At 43.1% G+C, this 24216-nt stretch overlaps 1 protein-coding gene across 3 annotated transcripts in view; it reads right to left on the bottom strand.

Moving 5' to 3' along the window:
* Nucleotides 1–24216, bottom strand: part of CFAP54 (cilia and flagella associated protein 54) — a 615020-nt gene that overhangs the window by 281937 nt on the left and 308867 nt on the right. For all 3 annotated transcript variants that reach the window (XM_077265522.1, XM_077265521.1, XM_077265523.1), the window contains one exon: nucleotides 21991–22218. In XM_077265522.1, coding sequence (XP_077121637.1) covers nucleotides 21991–22218 — 228 coding nt within the window. The remainder of the gene's footprint in view (nucleotides 1–21990; nucleotides 22219–24216) is intronic.

The raw sequence follows: 24216 nt of genomic DNA on the forward strand, positions 1-24216 counted from the left end.
TAGACATTCATACACATTAATGGTCTTTCTGAACTTAGCAGATGTTATATAGGGAACATAGCAAGCATAATTCTGTACGCACTACAAAGCCAGCAAAAGGTTCATCTTCATTAGCTCTAAACATAAATTCCTAAAAAAACGAGTGTTACATTTCTTGATATTAATGAAGACCCAGTTTTCAATTAATTTCATTCTTTGATGGCTATGACTCCTGAACTATTTAGATTTTTGTGTCTGCAGTAATTGACATTTCTTGAAAATGTCTTGCAAGATGTTCTGTTGCTAATGTGTCATGAGCTTGAATTGCATGAAAAATGTTATCAGCATAATTTTCTAAATAAACTGGCAAGATAATCAGAAAGTTTCTGCTAACTGGTAATATGTAATACTTTTATCAGGATGAAAAGTTCTTAAAGAAGCACTCCTATCAAAATTTTTATCCTCATAATATATTACAATCATCATAATATATAGCACTTTGTAGTTACAATTGTTCATTTTGCCTTTCTACCCAGTTTATTGTTCTCTTTTCCATTAGGTCAATGTCATCACATGATTAAAACCAGACTAGATCAATCCTTTTAAGCTTTACGTAGAAACAGGAGGTCAATTTTTCCTGTACGAGTCATCCCTGTTGGGCAAGATTAGCGGCAACGTGTAAAGAGAAGCCCACCACTCATCAGATGCTTCTGTGTCAGTAAGAGGTGTGCACCTCCGACTACAACTTGCCCCCTCATCAAGATCAGTGTGAATATCACCGGCCTATGTTTTTTGAAAGCTTATAAAACACCTAATAAAAGTAGCCATTTATTGCCAAACTTTCAACTATGAGTGTCTTTTGATTTCTACCGAAGATGAAGTCTAAATGTAATACGGGCAATAGGTTTTATAAGTGCAAATACTTTTTGGCCAACACAATTAGGACAACCTGAAGAGACACCTACCAGAGTTTATAAAAGATTCTCAAATGTACATTGAACATAAGAAAAGTGTTTTAAAATATAACTTCCATTCTGAGATATGATTCCTTGAAGTTACAGCCCCAAAGCCTGAGGCAGAGCTTCTGAAAGAATCTGGTAACAACATTACTCCCTCGGAATTTCTGTCAAGAGTTGTCAAGTTCACATTTCAGCATAGAAGATATTTAAAAAAAAAGTTTTCACATTTCTGATATATGCTAGAAGGCTTCTAACAAATTTCTTTTTTGGTAGGTCTCCTATAACTCCAAGGTTATTATGTCAAAAAGAAGCAATGGTCTTCCAGCAATTTAATGTATAGAGCATACAGTATAAGGTAGTGATAATAAATACATGAATATTTTTTCATGAAATTTTTACAAATGTCATTCGTCTCAAAACATCATGAAGGCCGATCTCCTCATTTGCATTTTTCTTTAAGTCACTTTTTTTATCTAATTTGTGGCTTTCGTGCCAATTTCATCAAAATGGGGCCCATAGCTCAAGACTTCTGCGCAAAGCCCGAAATTGTTTTTTTTTGGCAATCTTTAAGTAGATATGCCATTGTCTAAAAGTTGCAACAAAAAAACTGGAATACATAAAATTACTCCATGGGGGACACTGGAATAGAGTTTTACAAAATTTTGCGACTTTTCTGTTGCATTTTATGAATCGCTGTAAAAGATCTGGAAAAGCCACATTAATGTAAAAATCCGAAAACTAACTAAACAACAAAAAATTGAAAAAAGGCACAAATTGTTTAATGAATTTGTTGCAAATCACAAAGTCACCAACTGAAAAGTAGCTACATAAAAAATGGAGGATATGTAATAATGGCAGTGTTAAACTGATTAAAATGATACCTGGGGTGAAGAAATCCATACTGTGGTTCTTGTGTAAATCTATGTCAGAAGTTTTCAGTCAATGATTTGCCCGTGCTCCGGAGCAGGGCTGTAGGCAGAGTCTTATCTTCCTACTCTATGCCAGAGTAAAACATGCCATAAGGAAACAGCCTTACCAAAACCTGTCAGATGACGGATGTTTTTCTCAATTTTTCTATGTTAGCTGTTTTTGAAATTAGAGTTAGCACTCGCAAGTATGAGAAACCTTGATGTTGGGTTGCGAGCTTATCTATTTTGGCCAAAATATCAAACAGTACCTCATTTAATGTACTGTACATCCAAGCAAGTGGCTTGGATGGTAAACATATCATTCATTCCCTGAACTGAAATATCCTGCATGTCTATTGCTCCATTCCCTGACAGCAAGCGGCTTGGATGGTAAACATATCATTCATTCCCTGAACTGAAATATCCTGCATGTCTATTGCTCCATTCCCTGACAGCAAGGAGCCTGAATGGTATCTGAGTCATTCTATCTTCGGCATTGAATCCTGCACATAGCTATATATGTTAGTCATGTTATTACGCATTTGTTTGTGTTTATAGATATTTAACTCACTTTTGCTTGTCCCTATGTAGAGAGATCACATAATCTGTTTCAAAGGGGTTTATGATCCATGTAGACCTGGACATTTGTTTATCTGATCACTACATTTATTGTGTCCTGTTTTCTCAACTGAGTTAGATTGATTGGTAATTAGAGGGGGAGAGAAAAAAAAAAAAAGTGAGATCTAAGAGCTAGCCTTCTATAAATGTAGACATAGCTTGGGGATGCATTCATGCAGGGGTGCATTCGTGCACTATTATTCGTGTACTTTTATTCAAAGTATTTTTTTTCTAAGTATGCAGCAGTTATAACATGGCAGTTAGACAGGGCAGGAGACAGGTAAGAAAAACTAAACCTATTCCCTATTCACTTGAAACAGAACAAATACTCACCATATGTATCTGTATAATCTATATCCTGGCTGCTGCATTCACTCACCGCCCATGCATAAACTCTTTAAACTCCATCCATATCGGCCCCTCTGTCCTTGCCTCTCCTATGTATAGCACTCATGCTCTGTTCACATTGCTTAACAGCGCAGATCCATTCAGTCCCACCATCCAACACAAGGGACGCTCTCACAAATCACTTAACCATCTGCTCACTCTTTCTATCCTCCTTCTCCTAGTCGCTGGAGACATCTCTCCAAACCCCGGCCCCCCCATGTTATAGCCAGTCAAACCTCCCAATTACTACACCCAGAAACCCCTCTAACCTCATTAATATTCCATGCATGCCTTCTGTCTCTTTCAATTGTGCTCTTTGGAATTCTCGCTCTGTGTGTAATAAACTCTCCTTCATTCATGACTTCTTCCTTTCTAATTCTCTTAATCTCCTGGCTCTTACTGAAACCTGGATCCAGCAGTCAGACACCACCGCTGCTGCTGCTCTCTCATATGGTGGACTACACTTTTCTCATACCCCAAGATCGGACAACAGAGCAGGTGGAGGCGTTGGTCTGCTCCTTTCACCCAAATGTACCTTCCAAGTTATCCCCCAAGTACCCTTACTTGTATTCCCTTCCTTTGAGGTCCATGCTGTCAGACTCAATGTCCCCTTATCCATGCGAGTGGCGGTGGTGTATCGTCCTCCTGGCCCCTCTCATCAGTTCCTGGATCATTTTGCCACCTGGCTTCCACACTTTCTCTCCTGTGACACCCCCACCCTTATCATGGGTGATTTCAACATCCCCATTGCTTCTCCCCTCTCCCCATCTGCTTCTCACCTTTTATCTCTAACCTCCTCTTTCAGCCTCTCGCAGCATACTAACTCTCCAACGCATGAAGATGGAAATTCCCTTGACTTGGTCTTCTCCCGGCTCTGCTCAGTGGATGATTTCACAAACTCCCCTCTCCCTGACCACAACCTTCTTTCATTCTCTATCAAGAACTGCCACCCTGCTCAGGTCACCCCCACTTTCCACACTTGTAGAAACATACAGGCCATTAACACCCAGAAACTTATGAAAAACTTGCAGTCCTCATTGGCCCCAATCTCCTCCATCTCATGTCCTGATTCTGCCCTGAAGCATTACAATGAAACCCTGCAAAGTGCCCTGGATGAAGCTGCTCCTCCTATACATAGAGCAACTCGACACAGACGACGACAACCGTGGCACACGCTGCAAACACGTTTCCTGCAGCGGTGCTCCAGGTGCGCCGAACGTCTGTGGAGAAAAATCTAATCTACCCGAAGATTTCATCCATTATAAGTTCATGCTAAAAACATACAACTCTGCCCTTCACCTCTCCAAACAAACCTATTTCAACACCCTCATCACCTCGCTGTCCAATAACCCTAAACGTCTCTTCGACACTTTCCAGTCCCTACTCAACTCAAGAGAGCAGGCCCCATGCACAGATCTCCGCGCTGACGATCTGGCCAATTACTTCAAAGAAAAAATTGACCACATTCGACAGGAAATCATCTCCCAATCTCTTCATACCAGGCACTGTCCTCCCTCCCCCACTGCACCTAGTTCACTCTCTGACTTTGAACCAGTTACAGAAGAAGAAGTAAGCAGGCTCCTTGCATCTTCTCGCCCGACCACTTGCACCAGTGACCCCATTCCGTCACATCTCCTCCAGTCCCTTTCCCCGGCTGTCACCTCTCACATAACAAAAATATTCAACCTTTCCCTCACTTCCGGTATTTTTCCCTCCTCATTTAAGCATGCCATCATACATCCATTACTTAAAAAACCCTCCCTCGACCAAAACTGTGCCACTAATTATAGACCTGTCTCTAATCTTCCCTTCATCTCTAAACTCCTGGAACGCCTGATCCACTCCCGTCTTACCCGCTATCTCTCAGATAACTCTCTTCTCGACCCTCTTCAATCTGGCTTCCGCTCTTTACACTCTACTGAAACTGCCCTCACTAAAGTCTATAATGACCTACTAACAGCTAAATCTAATGGTCACTACTCCATGCTAATTCTCTTGGATCTTTCCGCAGCATTCGACACTGTGGATCATCAGCTCCTCCTCACTATGCTCCGCTCCATCGGCATCACGGACACCGTTCTCTCTTGGTTCTCCTCCTATCTCTCTGACCGATCCTTCACTGTATGTTTTGCTGGTTCCTCCTCCTCTCACCTTCCCCTTACTGTTGGGGTTCCTCAAGGATCAGTCCTAGGCCCCCTCCTCTTCTCTTTGTATACTGCCCCTATTGGACAAACAATCAGCAGATTTGGTTTCCAGTACCATCTCTATGCTGACGACACCCAATTATACACCTCTTCTCCAGCTTTCACTCCGACCTTCTTAGAAAACACCAGTGATTGTCTTACCACTGTCTCTAACATCATGTCCTCCCTCTATCTGAAGCTTAACCTGTCAAAAACTGAACTCCTCGTGATCTCTCCCTCTACTAACCTACCTTTGCCTGACATTGCCATATCCGTGTGTGGTTCCACCATTACTCCCAAGCAACATGCCCGCTGCCTTGGGGTCATCCTTGATTCCGAGCTTTCATTCACCCCCCACATCCGATCACTGGCTCGCTCTTCTTATCTGCATCTCAAAAATATTTCTAGAATTCGCCCTTTTCTTACTTTCGACTCTGCAAAAACTCTTACTGTCTCACTTATTCATTCTCGTCTGGACTATTGTAACTCTCTACTAATCGGCCTCCCTCTTACCAAACTCTCCCCGCTCCAATCTGTCCAGAATGCTGCTGCCAGGATCATATTCCTCACCAACCGTTACACCGATGCCTCTACCTTGTGCCAGTCATTACACTGGCTACCCATCCACTCCAGAATCCAGTACAAAACTACTACCCTCATCCACAAAGCACTCCATGGCTCAGCACCACCCTACATCTCCTCTCTGGTCTCAGTCTACCACCCTACCCGTGCCCTCCGCTCCGCTAATGACCTCAGGTTAGCATCCTCAATAATCAGAACCTCCCACTCCCGTCTCCAAGACTTTACACGTGCTGCGCCGATTCTTTGGAATGCACTACCCAGGTTAATACAATTAATCCCCAATCCCCACAGTTTTAAGCGTGCCCTAAAAACGCATTTGTTCAGACTGGCCTACCGCCTCAACGCATTAACCTAACTATCCCTGTGTGGCCTAATTAAAATAAAAAAAAAAAAAAAAAAACATAATCAGGTTCCTCGCATCATGTTCTCATACACTTTATGCAGTCAATAGCCTCTGTGTCTGTACTGCTACATACTTAGGAAGTTAACTGGTTCATGCAGCTTTAGATGAACACCCGAGCCCTACACTATGGCTGGTCCAAATAACTAAAGCAATTGTTACCATCCACCTCTCGTGTCTCCCCTTTTCCTCATAGTTTGTAAGCTTGCGAGCAGGGCCCTCATTCCTCCTGGTATCTGTTTTGAACTGTGATTTCTGTTATGCTGTAATGTCTATTGTCTGTACAAGTCCCCTCTATAAGTTGTAAAGCGCTGCGGAATATGTTGGCGCTATATAAATATTATTATTATTATTATATTATTATTTATCATATGCATTAATTTTTTTCATCTTTTATTGCACTTTTTATCATTTACTGCAGGATGCAGCCAGGCCCCATATTGTTGGCTTGGTGTACTAGGGTGTCTGTCCCTATGGGGTGCATGTATATAGTGTTGGGCAGCCCGCCTGTTAATACTATGGGCGTCATCAATAGGCTGGACACTTTGCATCACACACACCTGTGTGACTGGAGTTCTACGCAAGCCTCATTAGTGTGCATTTTTCCTTCTAGGCACCCAACCCCTTCATAATCTGTTAGGTTTGTGGGTGGCTGTTTCTATCAGTAGTTTGCACCTGTGTTGCCACTGTCTTTATTAGTGGGGGGCCTGCTGCATCCTGCAGTGCATTTGTCATTTGACAGGTTTTGGTAAGGCTGTTTCCTTATGGTATGTTTTTCTCAATTTTTCTATGTTAGCTGCCTAAGCCAGAGTAACCAAGGAAAGTCCTGCATACAGGCCACCCCAAAGCGCAAACAGTCTGTCTCTATGATGAGGAACATGTTAGTATGTGCTAGAACTGGCAATGAGTCATTTACAATGCTCGAGGAATTGTGTCCCACTCATCTTTGCAGAATTGCTGTAATTGAGCCACATTGCAGGGTTTCTAAGCATGAACCACATTTTTCAGGTCATGCCACAGCATCTCAAACGGATTAAGGTCAGGACTTTGACTAAGCCACAACAAAGTCATAATTTTGTTTGTTTTTCTTAAGCCATTAAGAGATGGACTTGCTGGTTTGTCTTCCAGGTCCAGAAGTAGCAATACTGCCCTAGATCATCACACTACCATTACCATATTTTACTGTTGGTATGATGTTCCTTTTCTGAAATGCTGTGTTACTTTGACAACAGATGTAATGGAACATACACATTCCAAAAATCTCAACTTTTGTCTTTTTGTCTCGTCGGTCCACAGAATATTCCCCCGAAAGTCTTGGAGATCATCAAGATGCTTTCTGGCAAAACTGAGACAAGCCTTTATGTTCTTATTGCTCGCCAGTGGTTCTCATCTTGGAACGCTGCCATGCAGGACATTTTTGCCCAGTCTCTTCTTATGGTGGAGTCATGAACACTGACCTTAACTGAGGCCTGCAGTTATGTACAGTATGTTGTTATAGGGTATTTTGTGGCCTCTTGGATGAGTTGTCGCTGCACACTTAGGGTTATTTTGGTGAGCCGGCCACTCCTGGGAAGGTTCACCACTGTTCCATGTTTTCACCATTTGTGGATAATGGCTCTTACTGTGGTTCACTGGAATCCCAAAGCTTGTGTAATGGCTTTATGAGTCATAACCTTTTCCAAACTGATAGCTCTCAATTACTTTGTTTCTTATTGGTTTCAGAATTTCTTTGGATCATGGCATATCTAGCTTTTGAGGATGTTTTGGTCTACTTCACTTTGTCAGGCGGGTCCAATTTAAATGATTTCTTAAATGAGAACAGGTATGGCAATAATCAGGCCTGCATGTGGCCTGAGGAAATTCAAACTCAGCTTCCCAAATATGTGATAAACCACACTTACGGTAATTTATGTTTTAAGGGATGAGGTGGGCAATCACTTTTTCACACATATTTCTTTTTCCCCTAATAATAAAGACCTTCATTTAAAAACTGAATTTTGTGTTTACTCGTGTTATCTTTGTCTAATATTTAAATTTGTTTGGTGATCTAAAACTTTTAAGTGTGACAAACATGCAAAAGAATAGAAATTTAGAAAAGGGGCAAACATTTTCACCCAACTGTTTGTTGCAAAGTTGCTTATTTTTAAATATACTATTGATTTATGAAATACAAATTAAAACTCTTTAGTGTTTTTTGAGAGACTTGAGGTTACAAGTATATGTTATAGCTTTGTTGGACGTTTGAAGGTTAATATCAAGAGAAAACATACTTTTCTAAACCTCAGCATTCTGGCAAGATGTCACAAGTCAAAGGGTTTTCATCCAATTGTGACATTTGTGGCCTATATAACACCTGCCTTTAGGACCCGCAAATACCGTGTTTTCCAAAAAATAAGACAGGCTCTCACATTATTTTTTGCTCCAAAAGATGGGATAGGGCTTATTTTCATGGGATGTTTTATTTTTTTCCATGAGCAGCAATCCACATTTATTCTTAAACAAAAATCAACATTAATTAAAATATAATGATGTTATCACACTGCACATACACATTTATATGCACACACTGCACATACACATGTGTATTCACACACTGCACATACACGTTTATACATACACACACATGCACACAACGTGGCATGTAAAAATTTGTGCATCCCTGGTCCAAGTAGTATCGTTTCTCTTTGCAGAGAGTGACATGTTAAGCATGCCGAGAGGTTCGTTACAGGGTCGACATTGACTGATAGGATTGCTACTTCCAATAGGTGGCACTAGAGTTCTAGTCCTCTTCATCTCTGAAAAGACAATTTGCACCCCTGGTCAAAATTACTGTTATGGTGAACAGTTCAGCAAATTGACGATGAAATGATCTCTAACAGGCCTAAAATTAAAGAGGACACATTTCCTTTGTATTTTAGGCAAAAAATATACAGTACATATTTTAATTTTTTACATTTTAAAAATTAAAAAAGGAAAATGGGCCCATGCAAAATTGTATGCACCCTGCATGGCTAGTACCTAGTAGTACCCCCTTTTAAAAGTATTACACTTGTATGTGATTTTTGTATCCAGCCAAGAGTCTTTCAATTCTTGTTTGAGGGATTTTCATTCATTCTTCCTTGGAAAATTCTTCCAGTTCTATGAGATTCATGAGTTGTCCTCCATGCATTGCTATTTTGAGGTCCAGCCACAGATTTTCAAATCATGTTCAGATTAGGGGACTGTGCGGGCAATTGTAAAACCTTCAGCTTGCGCCGTTTGAGGTGGTGTATTGTGGATTTTGACATGTATTTAAGAACATTATTAGTGATGAGTCAGCACTAAAATGCTTGGATGCTTGTTTCTCGAACCGAGCAACTCCTAATGCTCAGATGCTCGTTTTGAGTAAGGAGTATAATGAGAGTCAATGGGAAATCTGATAATTTTTCTGGCAGATCCTATAAAGAGGTTTGGGTGGCAGTGCAAATGTTGAAATGGGTGGAAAAAGTACTGAGTCAAAGAAGAACAGCATGGGGAAGACCCCTGGAAGCATTTCTGACTCCCAGATCACTGCTGAAAACAATGGTGCCACACTGTTATTCCATTTTAAGGGCTGACAATAAAACATTAAAAATCAACAAGAAATTGTAGTTTGCGGGAATAAAATGTTAAGAAATATTCTTTCCTGTATAATGACTTGCATATAAGGCAAAAGGATATACAACATAATAATTAAAGTAAACCATAAGTTATTTATTTGTTATCATTTTTAATAAATTTTGATTTATCTATTTTAATTGGAAATGTCAGTGTAATTTATGAAGGAAGCAAGAACTGCCAAAAATTAGATGGAAGAGGGACTCAGATACACATTATGCTCAAAATGTCATGTAATATTACTCCTAGACTCAAACCTGCCAAAAATTACAAGGGTCATCCCTACACCTCTCTGAAGGCACCAAAAGTAGTGCCTCATTCAAATATTGTGAACAAAGTAGAGCTGCAGTACTCCCACACTCATAAAAGCCCTGCACACAGTGCAAAGCCTGCCAAAAATTACAAATAGGGTCATCCATACACCCTTGAAGGCAGCAAGTGGAGTGCCTCATAAAAAATTAAACAAAGTTTAGTTGATATACTCCTACACTCAAAGGCTTTGCACAAAGTGCAAAGCCAGGAAAGAAAATACAATGAGGGTCATTCAGTCATCCATAGACCCTTGAAGGCAACAACTGGAGGGCCTCATTCAAATATTGAAGTTTATAAACACTTTATCTGCTGCTGTCATTTGGTGGTGTGGAAAAGTCGGGGCTAATTCAGGCTTTGTTCGTTTTTAGTGAGCATGAGCCTGTCAGCATTTTCTGTTGACAGCCAACAATGCCTGTTTGTTATGACCAATCCGGCGGCACTAAAAACCCACTCAGACAAGAAAAGGCAGGACAGCACAACATCTCCATGGCATAGAGGGACAGCTCATGCCTAGTTGTCCAACGTTGAGACCCAATAGTTGCAGGTCACAGAAAAATCACGAAGTATGCTGGTTTTGTTGGCTGGGGTCAAAAATACCTGATCACAAAGGCCTGAACACTGGGAGGATGTCATGAAATTGGCCCAAGCCTTTGAACATGTACCGCTTCTGTGCATGGTGTGTGTCTCACGCTCCTCTCCTGCTTGGTTGCGCAAGGAAGCTTGCCATCAGCCGCTAGCGTCATCTGATGCAAATTTTTTCAACATATTTTCCACAATGGCCTTCTGGTATAGCACCATTTTAGTAGACCTCTCTGCCTCAGGAAGTAGAAGTCGACCATATGTTCAAAGAACCCTAAAGCCAACACTTTCCTGTCTCCAACATGATGATTACTCTCCATCACCTCCTCCTCATTCCCCTGTTCAGCCCATCCACGTAAGAAAGACGGGACAAAGCTTGTGTGGGTAGTAGCCTCTTTTGTGCTAGCAATCAGCTCCTCTCACTTCTCCTACTCCTCAGCCCCTAACTCTTCATTGTTACGCAATCCGCGCTGAGCAGATGAGATGAGGCTGGATTGGTTAATATTTTCCTGTCTCATTTATTCATCTAGCTCCACCTGGTATGCATGCAAAGCTTCAGCTTTAACTGTGATCAGGAACTGTTAGAAGTAGACACAGAAGCGGGAGTGTTGCGCTGATTATGGCGTCATCGCTGTTCACCATCTTTATGGAGTTCTCAAAGTCTTGGAGAACGGCACAAATGTCAGACATCCATGTCCACTCTTCAGTTATGTGCAAAGGCTGCCCAGAATATCTACGGACATGTTGGAGTTTGTATTCGACAACTGGCCTCTGTTGCTCACAAAGCCTTGCCAGTATGTGCAGTTCCAGCCAGAGGTGACGGTAAAGACACAGCACTGTATCTTAATTAACCAGGCATCTATTTTGAGCAAACCTCGAAGAATAGACTGATATCTGTATGTTGGCTTTTGAATTTATTTAAGCATTTCTTTCTGGCCAAGAAAACAGACTTTTGTTTGTGCAAGCCTGTAATATTGACTTGTAAGAGGATATTTGATGCAACATAATGTGCTATTTTCCTTGATGACTAGTGACCTGCTAATTATACATTGTCTAGCCCAGATAGTTTGTTGATTTTTAAAACAGAGGAGGAAAATCTATGCAAATAGATTACATAAACAAAGAAGGTGATTTGGTCATCACCATTCTTCCCCTTATCTGTGATGCTGGACTGAAGGACACTTGTTAAATATAAAAATAATTACATGCTTCTGCACAGAGACAGAGAGAGAGAGAGACAGCCAGAGATTCTACCAAGACATCCAAACATCCAGGGGACCCTCCAGGACTGCTGCCAATATATCATCGCTCCATCACGAGGGTCACAGATCTATCATTCTACAGGAAACAACCAAGGAGTTTTGGGCCCCGGTTGGAAGGATACAGATCTGCTCCACTGACCATCGGTGAACCATGGATACGTTTGGAGAAAGCCAGGATTGGGACCCGCTGGCCGCCTGTCTTCATGGATGTGTTCGGAGGAGCCAGGTTGTGACCCTGGGGTCAACTGGGCTTGTATCTGAATGGACTGTCATCTTCCTACACTTGTCTTTACGTCCTCTGTGTGTGTCACACGTGGGGTAGTCGACTCTGGGAGCGCTGAAGTAACAGCTGCCATTATCCTGGCAGTCAGTGAAAGGGTGAGACACTAATATGCACCATCTTGGGGTATTTTGCTAGGACTGTTCTACATGTTATCTGCCTATTTTGTGGTTAAATAAAGTATTGCCACACTGTTTTACCCTCACCCTGTGTTGTCTGAGTAGCGTTATGCCCATGTTAAAAGGAGAGTGGACGTTTGGTGGGGCGATCCTTGGTCCATGCGGTTTCGGCTAGCTGACTGGGGCACATGCCGACTCCCGTGTCTCCACAGTGACGTTGTACATCAATCGGCGAGCTGGAACTTGGGCACTTGCATGCACTGCTGCAGCACTGCCAGAGCGGCGGCAGCTGTAGCTGACTTGCGGATATGGGCGTTGATGCTGCATATCGTGTCAAGAAGCTCTGGCAAATCTGGGAAGGTTTTCAGAAACTGCTGAACCACCATATTTTTTTTTTAACCAATCAAATTTTTATTGCATAACAAAGATAAAACACAAATACAAGGTATAAGGGAAGGGGAGGAAGGGGGTACAGATCACTATGCGGAGATCACAATATAGCAAAAGATCAATATACACAAGCACTAAATGCAAATGCAACAAAGCTCAGGCACATGTTAATTAACGAGACGAAGGAAGAGAATGGTGGTTCGGGGAGGAAATGAAGGGCGAGGAAATCCAAGGATCCCACCAAGTGAGAACCTTATTTTTTTTCGAAAGACAGTCAGCTGTGATTGATTCATAGGAAAAGTGGAGATTAACTTTGGCAATTAATTCAGATCTTGAGGGGACAGACGGAGATCTCCAATGCTTTGCAATGCATAGTCTAGCTGCAACAAGAATATTAGATATAATGGGTTGTAGGGGAGGTGGGAACTCTATCAGCGATATACCCAAAACTGCCAAAGGGCCTGTTAGGATAACAGAGGTTTGGATTACCTCCGAGAGGATGCCTTCAACCTGGCGCCAAAAAAGCTGCACACGAGGACAATTCCACCACATATGAGCAAGCGAACCAGAGAGATTGCAATTTCTCCAACAAAGAGGAGAAACTGCGGGATAAAACCGGGCCAATTTAGCAGGTGTGAAATACCACAAAAGTTGAATTTTTTTGGATTGTTCTAGATGACCGAGACACGAAGAGAATTTAGAGGAATGTAGCATAGCCGAATTCCAATCTTTGAGGGGAGCTTCAAACGAAAGAGCAGCTTCCCATGAGGACATAAAGGGGAGTCTATCCGAGAAGTTATGCGAGAGGAGAGATTTATAAACTATTGAAATGCCGTGTGGGAGTAAGGTATTTGGCCTAAAAAATCTCTGGAGAGGAGTCTCCTCCCCCAGGGGGGGCGCGGACACATCAAACAAGTTTCGATGCTTCAAAAAGCTACGAATTTGGAAATATTGAAAAAAGCCTTTGGGAGGCAGATTGTACCGAGTAGAGAGTTCCGAAAATGACCTCAGACCAGATTCGTCATAAAGGTCGGTCACCAGATGTATCCCGCAGTCCCCCCAGGAAGAGAGAGACAGACCCTTCACCGCATTCTCCAGTGCTTGAATAGAGATATAATTAAATAAGAGTGGCATATGGGTAGGACAAAATTTTGCCCAGATTATAGTAGTGGAGGAGATTGTTTTAAGGAACGAGACCCGATTAGAGGGATGGAGTAGGCAAAGTTCTAGTAAAAGTCTGAGGGATCCCCTAGGAGCAAATTGCGATTCTATATTAAACCACTGAAGAGAAGAATTCCCCTCCCACCAGATTTTAAGGGGCTCTATAAGAGCAGCTTTGTGATATAGCTGAATTCTAGGAACTCCTAAACCTCCTCTGGAGAAGGGGAGCGTCATTAGGGAACGTTTTACTCTATGGGGTTTGTTATTCCAAATAAAACGGTCAATAACTGATTGAAAAGCAGAAAGATATTTGGAGGGAATAGAGAGAGGGAGACACCTAAAAAGATAAATTAGTTTAGGAAGGATTAACATTTTAGACGCTTGTATTCTAGCCATCCATGATAGGTGAGAGCTAGTAAAATGGTCTATTTCTTTTTTAATTTCGAGAAGGGTCGAGTCACAATTAACACGAACTATGTTTTTTAGATGGGTGATTTGTATGCCCAAATATGTGAAACCAAGAGGAGACCAAATAAATGGGTACTTAGCTTGAATTTGGAGTTGGAGGGGGGGAGAAATATATAAGGGGAAGATTGTAGATTTAGACAGATTAAGTTTGTAGTAGGAGGCTTCGGCGAATTGAGAAAGAATAGAAGAAACCGTAGACAGCGAACGGAGAGGAGCAGAACAGGTCAATACCACATCATCCGCATAGAGGCCAAGTTTATGTTCGTGAGATCCCACCAACACGCCCTTAACATCTGAACATTGTCTTACAGCAGCTGCCAAGGGCTCCATAACAAGAGCGAAAACGATGGGGGAGAGGGGGCAACCCTGCCGAGTTCCATTCGAAATAGAGAAGACACGGGATTTGAAGCCGGCAGAACGGACAGAGGCACATGCTTTAGAGTACAGAGAAAATTTGGCCAGTAAGACCAAACTTGTGCAAAGTAGCAGCAATATAACCCCAGTGCACTCTGTCGAATGCCTTCTCCGCGTCAAGAGATAGGAACACACAAGGAAGCCTCCCCCTCTCCACCACATCCAGCAGATCAATCAGACGTCTCGTGCCATCTCTGGTCTGCCTACCCGGGACAAAGCCAACCTGATCTGAGTGAATCAAGGACGGAAGGACTGACATTAACCTATTAGCCCAAATTTTAGCATAGATTTTAATATCACAGTTTAGAAGGGCGATAGGGCGGAAATTACCAGGAGAAGTTGTAGGCTTCCCAGGTTTAGGAAGAGTCGAAATACATGCTTCCAATCCTTCTTTCACAATAGAGCCGGTTGAGCGCCAGTAGTTGAATAAACGTAAAAGAAAAGGGCATAAGATAGAGAGGAATTGAGAGTAGTATGAAAAGGGGAACCCGTCCGGGCCTGGGGCCGACCGTTTTTTAGATTCTCTAATTATTTGAGAAATTTCAGAAGCCTCAATGGGAGCATTAAGAAAAGATAACTGTTCCGCATTAACTGCAGGGAGGTTTGCTTTACTTAAGAAGGCAGTTATTGAGGTTAGGGAAGGTTGGGGGGTGTCTCGGTCAGAGTCAAGATTATATAGGGAGGCATAGTATGAAGCAAATTCCTCCGCAATATGAATAGGATTGTAAATACGGGCACCATCTGGTTTAAGAAGATAGGGAATTTTAGATTGGGCTTCTTTTTTTTTACGCGTTTAGCCAGTAAGGTACTGGCTCTATCCCCCATAGAGTAAAATTTAGCCCTGGACTTTCTTAACGCATTTTCTGCCCTGTGCAAGAGAAGCTGGCGGAGGTGAAGGCGAGCAGTAGAGAGACTGGCAAATAAATGGGCAGACGGGTGAGCTTTGTGGTGGGATTCCCGTAAGGCCACTTCAGCCAAAGCAGATTGGAGGTTCGAGTTAAATCTGCGTTTAGCTGTCGCAGCCATTTTAATAAAAAGGCCACGCGCTACTGCCTTATGGGCAAACCAAAGGGAGTCTTCACGCACATCCACGGAGTCATTAAAAGTAAAGAATTCTTGCAGAGAGTGTTCAATTTGTGAGGAGTTCGCCTGCTCAGAAAGGAGATGGGTATTAAGGCGCCAGTGTGAAGGGGGTCTGATTGCAAGAGGATCTTTAAGAGTAAGTGACACTGGGGCATGATCAGACCAGGTGATATTACCTATAGACGCAGAGATACTGTGAGGAAGGGCTACGTCGTCTACCAAGATATAGTCAATTCTGCTATAGGAAGCGTGGCGAGGCGACCAGAACGTGTAGTCTCTCTCATTACAATGAAGATATCTCCAAATGTCATGGAGATTACAGGAGTTAATCAGGTGGCCTGCCTCACCCCTAGAGACAGAAGACGATGAGCAGTCCCAATTTTTAGAAACTGGGATATTAAAGTCTCCGGCGACTAATTTATAACCGTGCTGAAAATTTCCTAGTGTTGAGAAGAACGTGTTCAAAAACTTAGCTTGACCAACGTTTGGTCCATATACAGAGGCGATGGTGTAGGGAGTATTGTTGATTAGACATAAAATTATAATGTATCTGCCCGCAGGGTCAACCACAGAACTACGAAGCTGAAAAGAATTGGCCTTACTAAAAAAGATAGCCACCCCAGCTTTTTTGGAGTTCCCATTTGCGAAAAATTGATGAGGGTATAGGTTTGAATACATTCTTACATTGTCTTGTTCTAGTAAATGTGTTTCCTGTAAACATATAATATCATGCTTGGTCTTAGCAAGCTGGCGCCAAACAAGTGATCTCTTACCGGGAGAGTTAAGGCCATTAACGTTAACAGAATATAACGAAACACTCATAATAAACAATTATAAAATTGCAAATAAGGATATATAAACTTATGATCAAAGTACAATAGCGATATGCGCTACCATGTAAGAGCGATCTGAGATGACGGGAAGGAGGAGGGAAAGACGTGGGGAGGGAGAACCAGACAAACATTAACCAAACAATACAACAAAGGACCATTCAGGGAGTTCCTGAGTCCAAGGTGAAAACAGCAAACAAATCACCTATGGGGCAATAAGCTGAGGAAGGACCAACCAAGGACCAATCTCAGCAAAAAAGTCAGCAAAAAAGAAAGATAAAAGAAAAAAAGAACTAGAATTGTGCGGGAAAAGGAAAAAAAAAATTTTCCAACCAGGAAAAGGAGAGAGTTAACACTTCAGGCGACCTTCAAATCAGGGGAGATACGGCGTCTTTGAGGGACAGGTCCTTTAGCTTTGGAGGAAGCAGTAGTAGGAGGGGGTCCAGGAGGATCAAGGCCCCACTGCGACAGAGTCTTGGCTGCTTGTGATGGAGTCAGACACGTAGTAGTTGATCCTTCTTTGCGGATGCAGAGCTTGGTGGGGAATCCCCAGCGATATAAAATACCTTTTTCCCTCAGAATAGTGGTATAAGGCAAAAATGCCCTGCGCAGGGCCAGAGTTCCTGGGGATAAATCCGGGAAAACAGCAACAGCTGCGAAGCGATCAGGCACCGACGGTTTTGCTCTCAGGGCTTGTAAGAACTCCTCCTTCATAACAAAGAAGTGAATGCGAGCTAGAACGTCCCTAGGGATTGAGGGGTCCAGACTTGGGGGTTTGGGGATCCGATGTATGCGGTCAATTACGATGTCATCTTTAGAGTAAAGCGGGAGGACAGAAATAACAAAGTCTTGTAGGAAGGCTTTAAGTTCATCAGCCCCCACCGATTCTGCAATGCCTCTAAGTTTGACATTGTTCCTTCTAGATCTGTCCTCAAGGTCCAAGGTTTTGGCATGTATCTTTGTAGCCAGTAAATGCAGATTGTCGTGAGCTTCCCAGAGGTCATTGTGAGAGGCCACCAGCTCAGACATTTTATTTTCTAAATGGTCAGTGCGACTCCCCAACTCTTCAACCTCCCCCCTGAGCTCCGCCATCATGGAGCGCATGTCCTCTTGTAGGTAGGTCCGGAGGTCTCCCAGCATGTCCCTGAGAAGCGATGCAGTGACCGGAGCATCAGGGAGGTCGGTCTCCGCAGCGCTTGAGGCAGAGGATTGAGAGCCTCGGCGTGCCGCCCGGGAGGACCTGGGAGACAGCGGCGCCATCTTGGATATCTGGGGCTGTGGGGAGGAGGCCGCAAAGAAGTCCACAATATGCCTGGACGGGTCCCCAGTGCTGGCTTTAGACTTCCCCATGTACTCACCGACCGGTAAGGAGGCGGTGTGGGGAGTTTTAGGAGGGAAGGTGCCGTTCGTGCGCCGCTATGAGCTGCTAAGGGTGTCCTGGGTACGGAGCTCCCGCGTTATGCGACCTGCGCCATCAAAAGCCAGGCCACGCCCCCCTGAACCACCATATTGAGCATGTGAGCCAAGCATGGCACGTGTGTGAGCTTGCCAAGCTTCACAGCTGTCACCAGGTTAAGGCCCTTATCACACACGATCATGCCTGTATGGAGGCTCAGTGGCGAGAGCCACAGATCGGCAAAGTTAGTGAAATGAATAACAAACCAGACAGAAGTGTGCGGTTTCTCTACTAGACAAATTAGTTTAAGCAGAGGCAGTGCTGCACAGCTTCCAGTTGATGCAGACAATGTGCTCTGAGATACCAAATTGGAGATAGAGGATGAGGAGGAACAGGAGGAACTGCTGTAGAAGGTGAGGAAAAACCCTGATCAAAATAGGGCCAGCAATTCTCATGTTCAGTGCCAGGGCAGGACTCGGCCCTGGCCTCCAGATACTTAACCCAGTGTAACGTCAGGGAAATGTAGCCTACCTGGCCACAAGCACTTGTTCACGTGTTGGTCGTTAAGTGTACAATACCAGTAACTGCATTGGTAAGGGCACAGGTCATATTCCTGGACACGTACTGGTACAAGGTGGGGAACCCACTCTGACAGAAAAAGTGGAAGATGGGGACAGAGTACTGAGGGACGGCTGTGGCCTTGAGTCAGCGGAAATCTTCTGTGTCTACAAGCCTGAAAGATAAAATTTCCATGGCAAGCAGCCTGGAAATATGACTATTTGGTGTTTGGCTTGTTGGTGGGTGGCTGGGAACTTTCTTTTTCATTCCAATGCATGGGGTAGGGACAAATGAACGATGTGCTGGGACAAGATTTTTTCAGTGATTGATGATGGTGCCTCAGAATGTGCAAGGACAGGTGCAGGGTGAGAGGCATCTGCGCAAGTGTCATGGACAGGGGATTGGGAAGCACCTAACACAGAGAAATAGGCAGTGGTATTACCCGCTGTAAATGACCATTTTTTTGTTTCAGAACTCCCTTAAAAAAAGTCCCAGACTGGAGAACACACCTAAGTCTTAGACGGAGTAATTTACGAGTGTTGGTGCTTTGAGGAAAAGTAGCCCACCTTCTCCCTCTGGTCACTCCACTGCCTCTTCCTGCCTGTTTCAGTGCTGCCAATCCCTCCCCCTCAGCGCTGCTGGCCTCGCTCTGCATGCCAGCTTCCCAGGGTGGGTCGGTGACTTCATCATCCACCACCATGTCTTACATTGCCGCACACTGGTCCTCCTGACTTGGTGACTTAACAACCTGACTTATCGGCAGCTGTCTCATCATTATCTATCTCCTTAGACAAAACTTGCCGTTCCACACCATCATCTTTTTGTGGTCGTGGCTGCTCTAAGTTTTGTGCATCATTTAACAGCATCTCCTCCTGTCCCTCTTCGAACATGCAGGATAAGAGGCCACAATCAAGAAATTATGTTGTAAAGAGCTCCACTGAGTGTCCTAGTGTGGGATCACTGGTATCCTGGTACTCAACATGATGGAAGGAAGGAGGATCAGGGTGAGGTTTAAGAGATTCAAGCTGTTGGCTGGTGAGACTGGACCATGTGGAAGACTGGGTGTTGCTGGCAATAATGCTGGAAGCGTTTTTTGGAGTTTAATAATACCACTGTAATGTAACACAAAGCATGCAATACTCTATGGATGACAAATTCAATCCATAAAAATGTTTCAATGCTTTTGTGGTGTGTTATATACCACCGTGTATAACAATGTAAAACAAAGCACAAAATACTCTATGGATAACAAATTGAATCTAGAAAATTTTTTGAACACTTTCTTGAAGTGTTACATACCACTGGATGACAATATAGTCAATTTACCCCCACCCCCCAAAAACAAGAATGTGGTCATGTGCAGCAGCTATATTTTTAGCAACAGACTGCAAAGCCCTAAGCTCTGCTCAGAGGCTGTATTCTTCCACTCTCCCTGCTCCTGCAACAGTCCCTAGGCTAAATGCAGAATGTATCTGATACAAACAGCAAAGCAGAAGATTAGCCCTTGGGACTGTTAGTATGATGGTTGAGCATCAGCACCATTATCAACACTAGACAACTCTCATTAAACTGTGCACACACAGGCCTGGATAACTGCTCTCTCCCTCCAATCAGAACTGTCACTGAGCTGTGCAATGGCATCACATGACCGTGATGTCACCAAATGTGCTGAAGCAGTCATTAACTTCAGAATAAAAACGCTGAGGTCCAATAGGAGAGTGAGGGCCATGAGAAACTGCCCTTTTTTCTCCCCCTTCCACCTAACGCTAGCTCTGTAAATCAGTCTGTCACGTCTTCAGTTCCTCTACATTCCCGCAGTTTAAAAGACCATGATGTCACAAAAGGTGCTTATGTGGTCTTAACCTTGGAATAAAAATGTTGAAGCCCCTAAGAAAGTGGAGACCCTGGGCATTTGCCCAGTCTTCACCCCCTACCCCCCCCCCAATGCCACCCTTCACCATAACTAGGGTTTATTTTTGGCGTAGGGCTTATATTTCAAATATACCATATACACTCGAGTATAAGCCGACCCGAGTATAAGCCGAGACCCACAAAAAACTGGGAAAACTTATTGACTCGAGTATAAGCCTAGGGTGGGAAATGCAGCAGCTACTGGTAAATTTTAAAAATAAAAATAGATACCAATTAAAGTAAAATTGATTGAGACATCAGTAGGTTAAATGTTTTTGAATATGCATATCGAATCAGGAGCCCCATATAATGCTCCATACAGTTCATGATGGGCCCCATAAGATTCTCCATACAAAATACACCCCATATAATGCTGCACAAAGGTTAATAATGCCCCATAAGATGCTCCATATTAAAATATGCTCCATATAATGCTGCACAAAGGTTAATGATGGCCCCACAAGATGCTCCATAGAATAATATGCCCCATATAATGCTCCATAAAGGTTGATGGCCCCATAAGATGCTCCATAGCATAATATGCCCCATATGCTGCTCCATACATGTTGAAGGCCCTATAGGATGCTCCATAGAATAATATGCCTCATATGCTGCAATAAAAAAATAAACAAAATGACATACTCACCTCTCATCGTTGGGCGCCGAGTCCGGTGTCCTGAGCAGGCGGGGACACCGGAGCACTATGGGGGCCAGGTGCCGGGGTCGCCGCTGGCTCAGGCCCCCGGCACTAGCAATATTCACCTCCGCAGTGACTGTTCAAGCAGAGGGAGAGCACTAAACATGTTATTGCACCCTCTGACCTGAACGTTACAGCCACAAGAAGCAGAAGACAGAGCCCGGTGGTGGAACGGGGACAGGTGAATATCGCATGGCTCACCCTCTCCTGTCATACTCACCCTCCTGGAGCGGTCCCTGCTTCTCCGATGGTCTCTGGCACATGCCGGCAGCTTGTTCCTGTGTTCAGCGGTCACATGGTACCGCTCATTAAAGTAATGAATATGCGCACCATGTCTATGGGAGTGGAGGTGCGTCCATATTCATTACTTTAATGAGCAGTACCACGTGACAGCTGAACACAGGAAGAGCTGCAGGTGCCAGAGACCATTTGAGAAGCAGGGACGTGCAGTGACCACGCTGGGAGCAGGTGAGTATGATGTGACAGCAGCCACTCCTGCCGCTCCCCCTCCCCCGCCGACCCCCTAGGAGAATGACTGGAGTATAAGCCAAGAGGGGCACTTTCAGCCTAAAAAAATGGGCTGAAAATCTCAGCTTATACTCGAGTATATACGTTACTCCAAAAATCCTGTAAAATCATGCTAGGAATTATTTTCAGGGAATGTCTTATTTTTGTGAAAATATCTGGTGAACAGAGGTAATAGACCGTCCACTGCAGATATGCTATAAGTATCTGAGTTTGGACTGAGCCTAACTTAGCTAAGTCAGGATAAAAGGCTTAAGCAAAGTGAACAATTTAGTTAACATTACCGCAGATATAAAATAAAGCAAAGGAATGATGGCAATGTCTCAGATATAGAATACTGACAGAAAAATTACCTGAAGTGATCCAGTGTTTTGTAATATGACTATCATATCAAGTAACATGTCTGCTGCAAAATAAAAAGGTGTCCACATTTCACTGTTCAGGAGATTTCTTGTTATGGGACAGAATCCTTTACTTGCATCACATTTTTTAGTCATTAACTGTATTTCAAGTACAAGGTTCCATAGTACTCGACCCACGTTCTGTAGTAATGTCCAGTGTCCTCCTCGATGGGCCAGAACCTGCATCGGTGAAATACATAGAATGGATCTGGAACAGGTACTGAGATACGTCACTTATTACTACATACAAAAAGCTAAGGATAACTGAATATTGCTGAAGGGGAATAATGATGCACAAGTGAAATAGAGTCATTTTTGGTCTTGATTCATGAAGTAGAGGCTTTTATTGAAATACTAAAACAAATTTCACATGCTTATGATTAGTAGGACAATAAATGAAAGAGCATAAACCTATGAGAGCTGGTGGCTCGGCAGCTTAAGAGCCTTCGAGCAAAGTTAAAGGGAATCTGTCACCCCCGGGACATACAGTGAAGGAAATAATTATTTGATCCATTGCTCATTTTGAACGTTTGCCCACTGACAAAGAACAGTCTATAATTTTAATGGTAGGTTAATTTTCACATTGAGAGATGGAATATCAAAAATAAAAAAACAGAAAATCACATTGTATAAATTATATAAATTTATTTGCATTTTGCAGTGAGAAATAAGTATTTGATCACCTACCAACCATTACGAATTCTGGCTCCTACCGACCAGTTAGACTTTCCTAATCAACTCGTTACCTGCATTAAAGATAGCTGTCTTACATAGTCACCTTTATAAAAGACTCCTGTCCACAGACTCAATTAATCAGTCAGACTCTAACCTCTACAACATGGGCAAGACCAAAGAGCTTTGGAAGGATGTCAGGGACAAGATCATAGACCTGCACAAAGCTGGAATGGCCTACAAAACCATATGTAAGATGCTGGGTGATAAGGAAACAACTGTTAGTGAAATAGTAAGATAATGGAAGAAATACAAAATGACTGTCAATCAAACATCAATCTGGGGAACTATGCAAAATCTCACCTTGTGGGGTATCCTTGATCATGAGGAAGGCGAGAGACCAGCCTAAAACTACACGGGGAAAACATGTTAATGATCTCAACACAGCTGGGACCACAGTCACCAATAAAACCATTGGTAACACATTACGCCGTAAAGGTTTAACCCCTTTCTGACCTCGGACGGGATAGTACGTCTGAGGTCAGATCCCCTGCTTTGATGTGGCCTACGGCGGTGAGCCCACATCAAAGCCACGACATGTCAGCTGTTCTAAACAGCTGACATGTGCGCGCAATAGCGGCGAGTGGAATCGCGATTCACCTACCGCTATTAACTAAAATGCCGCTGTCAAACGCTGACAGCGGCATTTAACTACCGCTTCCGGCCATCTGGCTGGAAATGCGCTCATTGCCGACCCCCGTCACATGATCGGGGGTCAGCGATGCGTCGCCATAACAACCAGAGGTCTCCTTGAGACCTCTATGGTTGCTGGTGCTGGCTTGCTGTGAGCGCCACCCTGTGGTCGGTGTTCATAGCAAGCCTGTAATTCTACATAGAGGCGATCTATGCTTCGCCTCTATGTAGCAGAGCCGATCCAGTTGTGCCAGCTTCTAGACTCCCATGGAGGCTACTGAAGCATGGAAAAAGTAAACAAAGAATGTTTAAAAAAATATGAAATAAATAAAAAAAATATATAAAAGTTTAAATCACCCCCCTTTCGCACCATTCAAAATAAAACAATAAAAATAAAATCAAATATACACATATTTGGTATCGCCGCATTCAGAATCGCCCGATCTATCAATAAAAAAAAAGGATTAACCTGATCGCTAAACGGCGTAGCGAGAAAAAATTCGAAACGCCCGAATTACGTTTCTTTGGTCGCCGCGACATTGCATTAAAATGCAATAACGGGTGATCAAAAGAACATATCTGCACCAAAATGGTATCACTAAAAACGTCAGCTCGGCGTGCAAAAAATAGGCCCTCACCCGACCCAAGATCACGAAAAATGGAGACGCTACGGGTACCAGAATATGCCACAATTTTTTTTTTTTAAGCAAAATTTTGAATTTTTTTCACCACTTAGATAAAAAAATAAAGTAGACATGTTTGGTGTCTATGAACTCATAATGACCTGGAGAATCATAATGGCAGGTCTGTTTT

This window comes from Ranitomeya variabilis, chromosome 5 (assembly GCF_051348905.1).
Source record: "Ranitomeya variabilis isolate aRanVar5 chromosome 5, aRanVar5.hap1, whole genome shotgun sequence".
Classification (NCBI taxonomy): Eukaryota; Metazoa; Chordata; class Amphibia; order Anura; family Dendrobatidae; genus Ranitomeya; species Ranitomeya variabilis.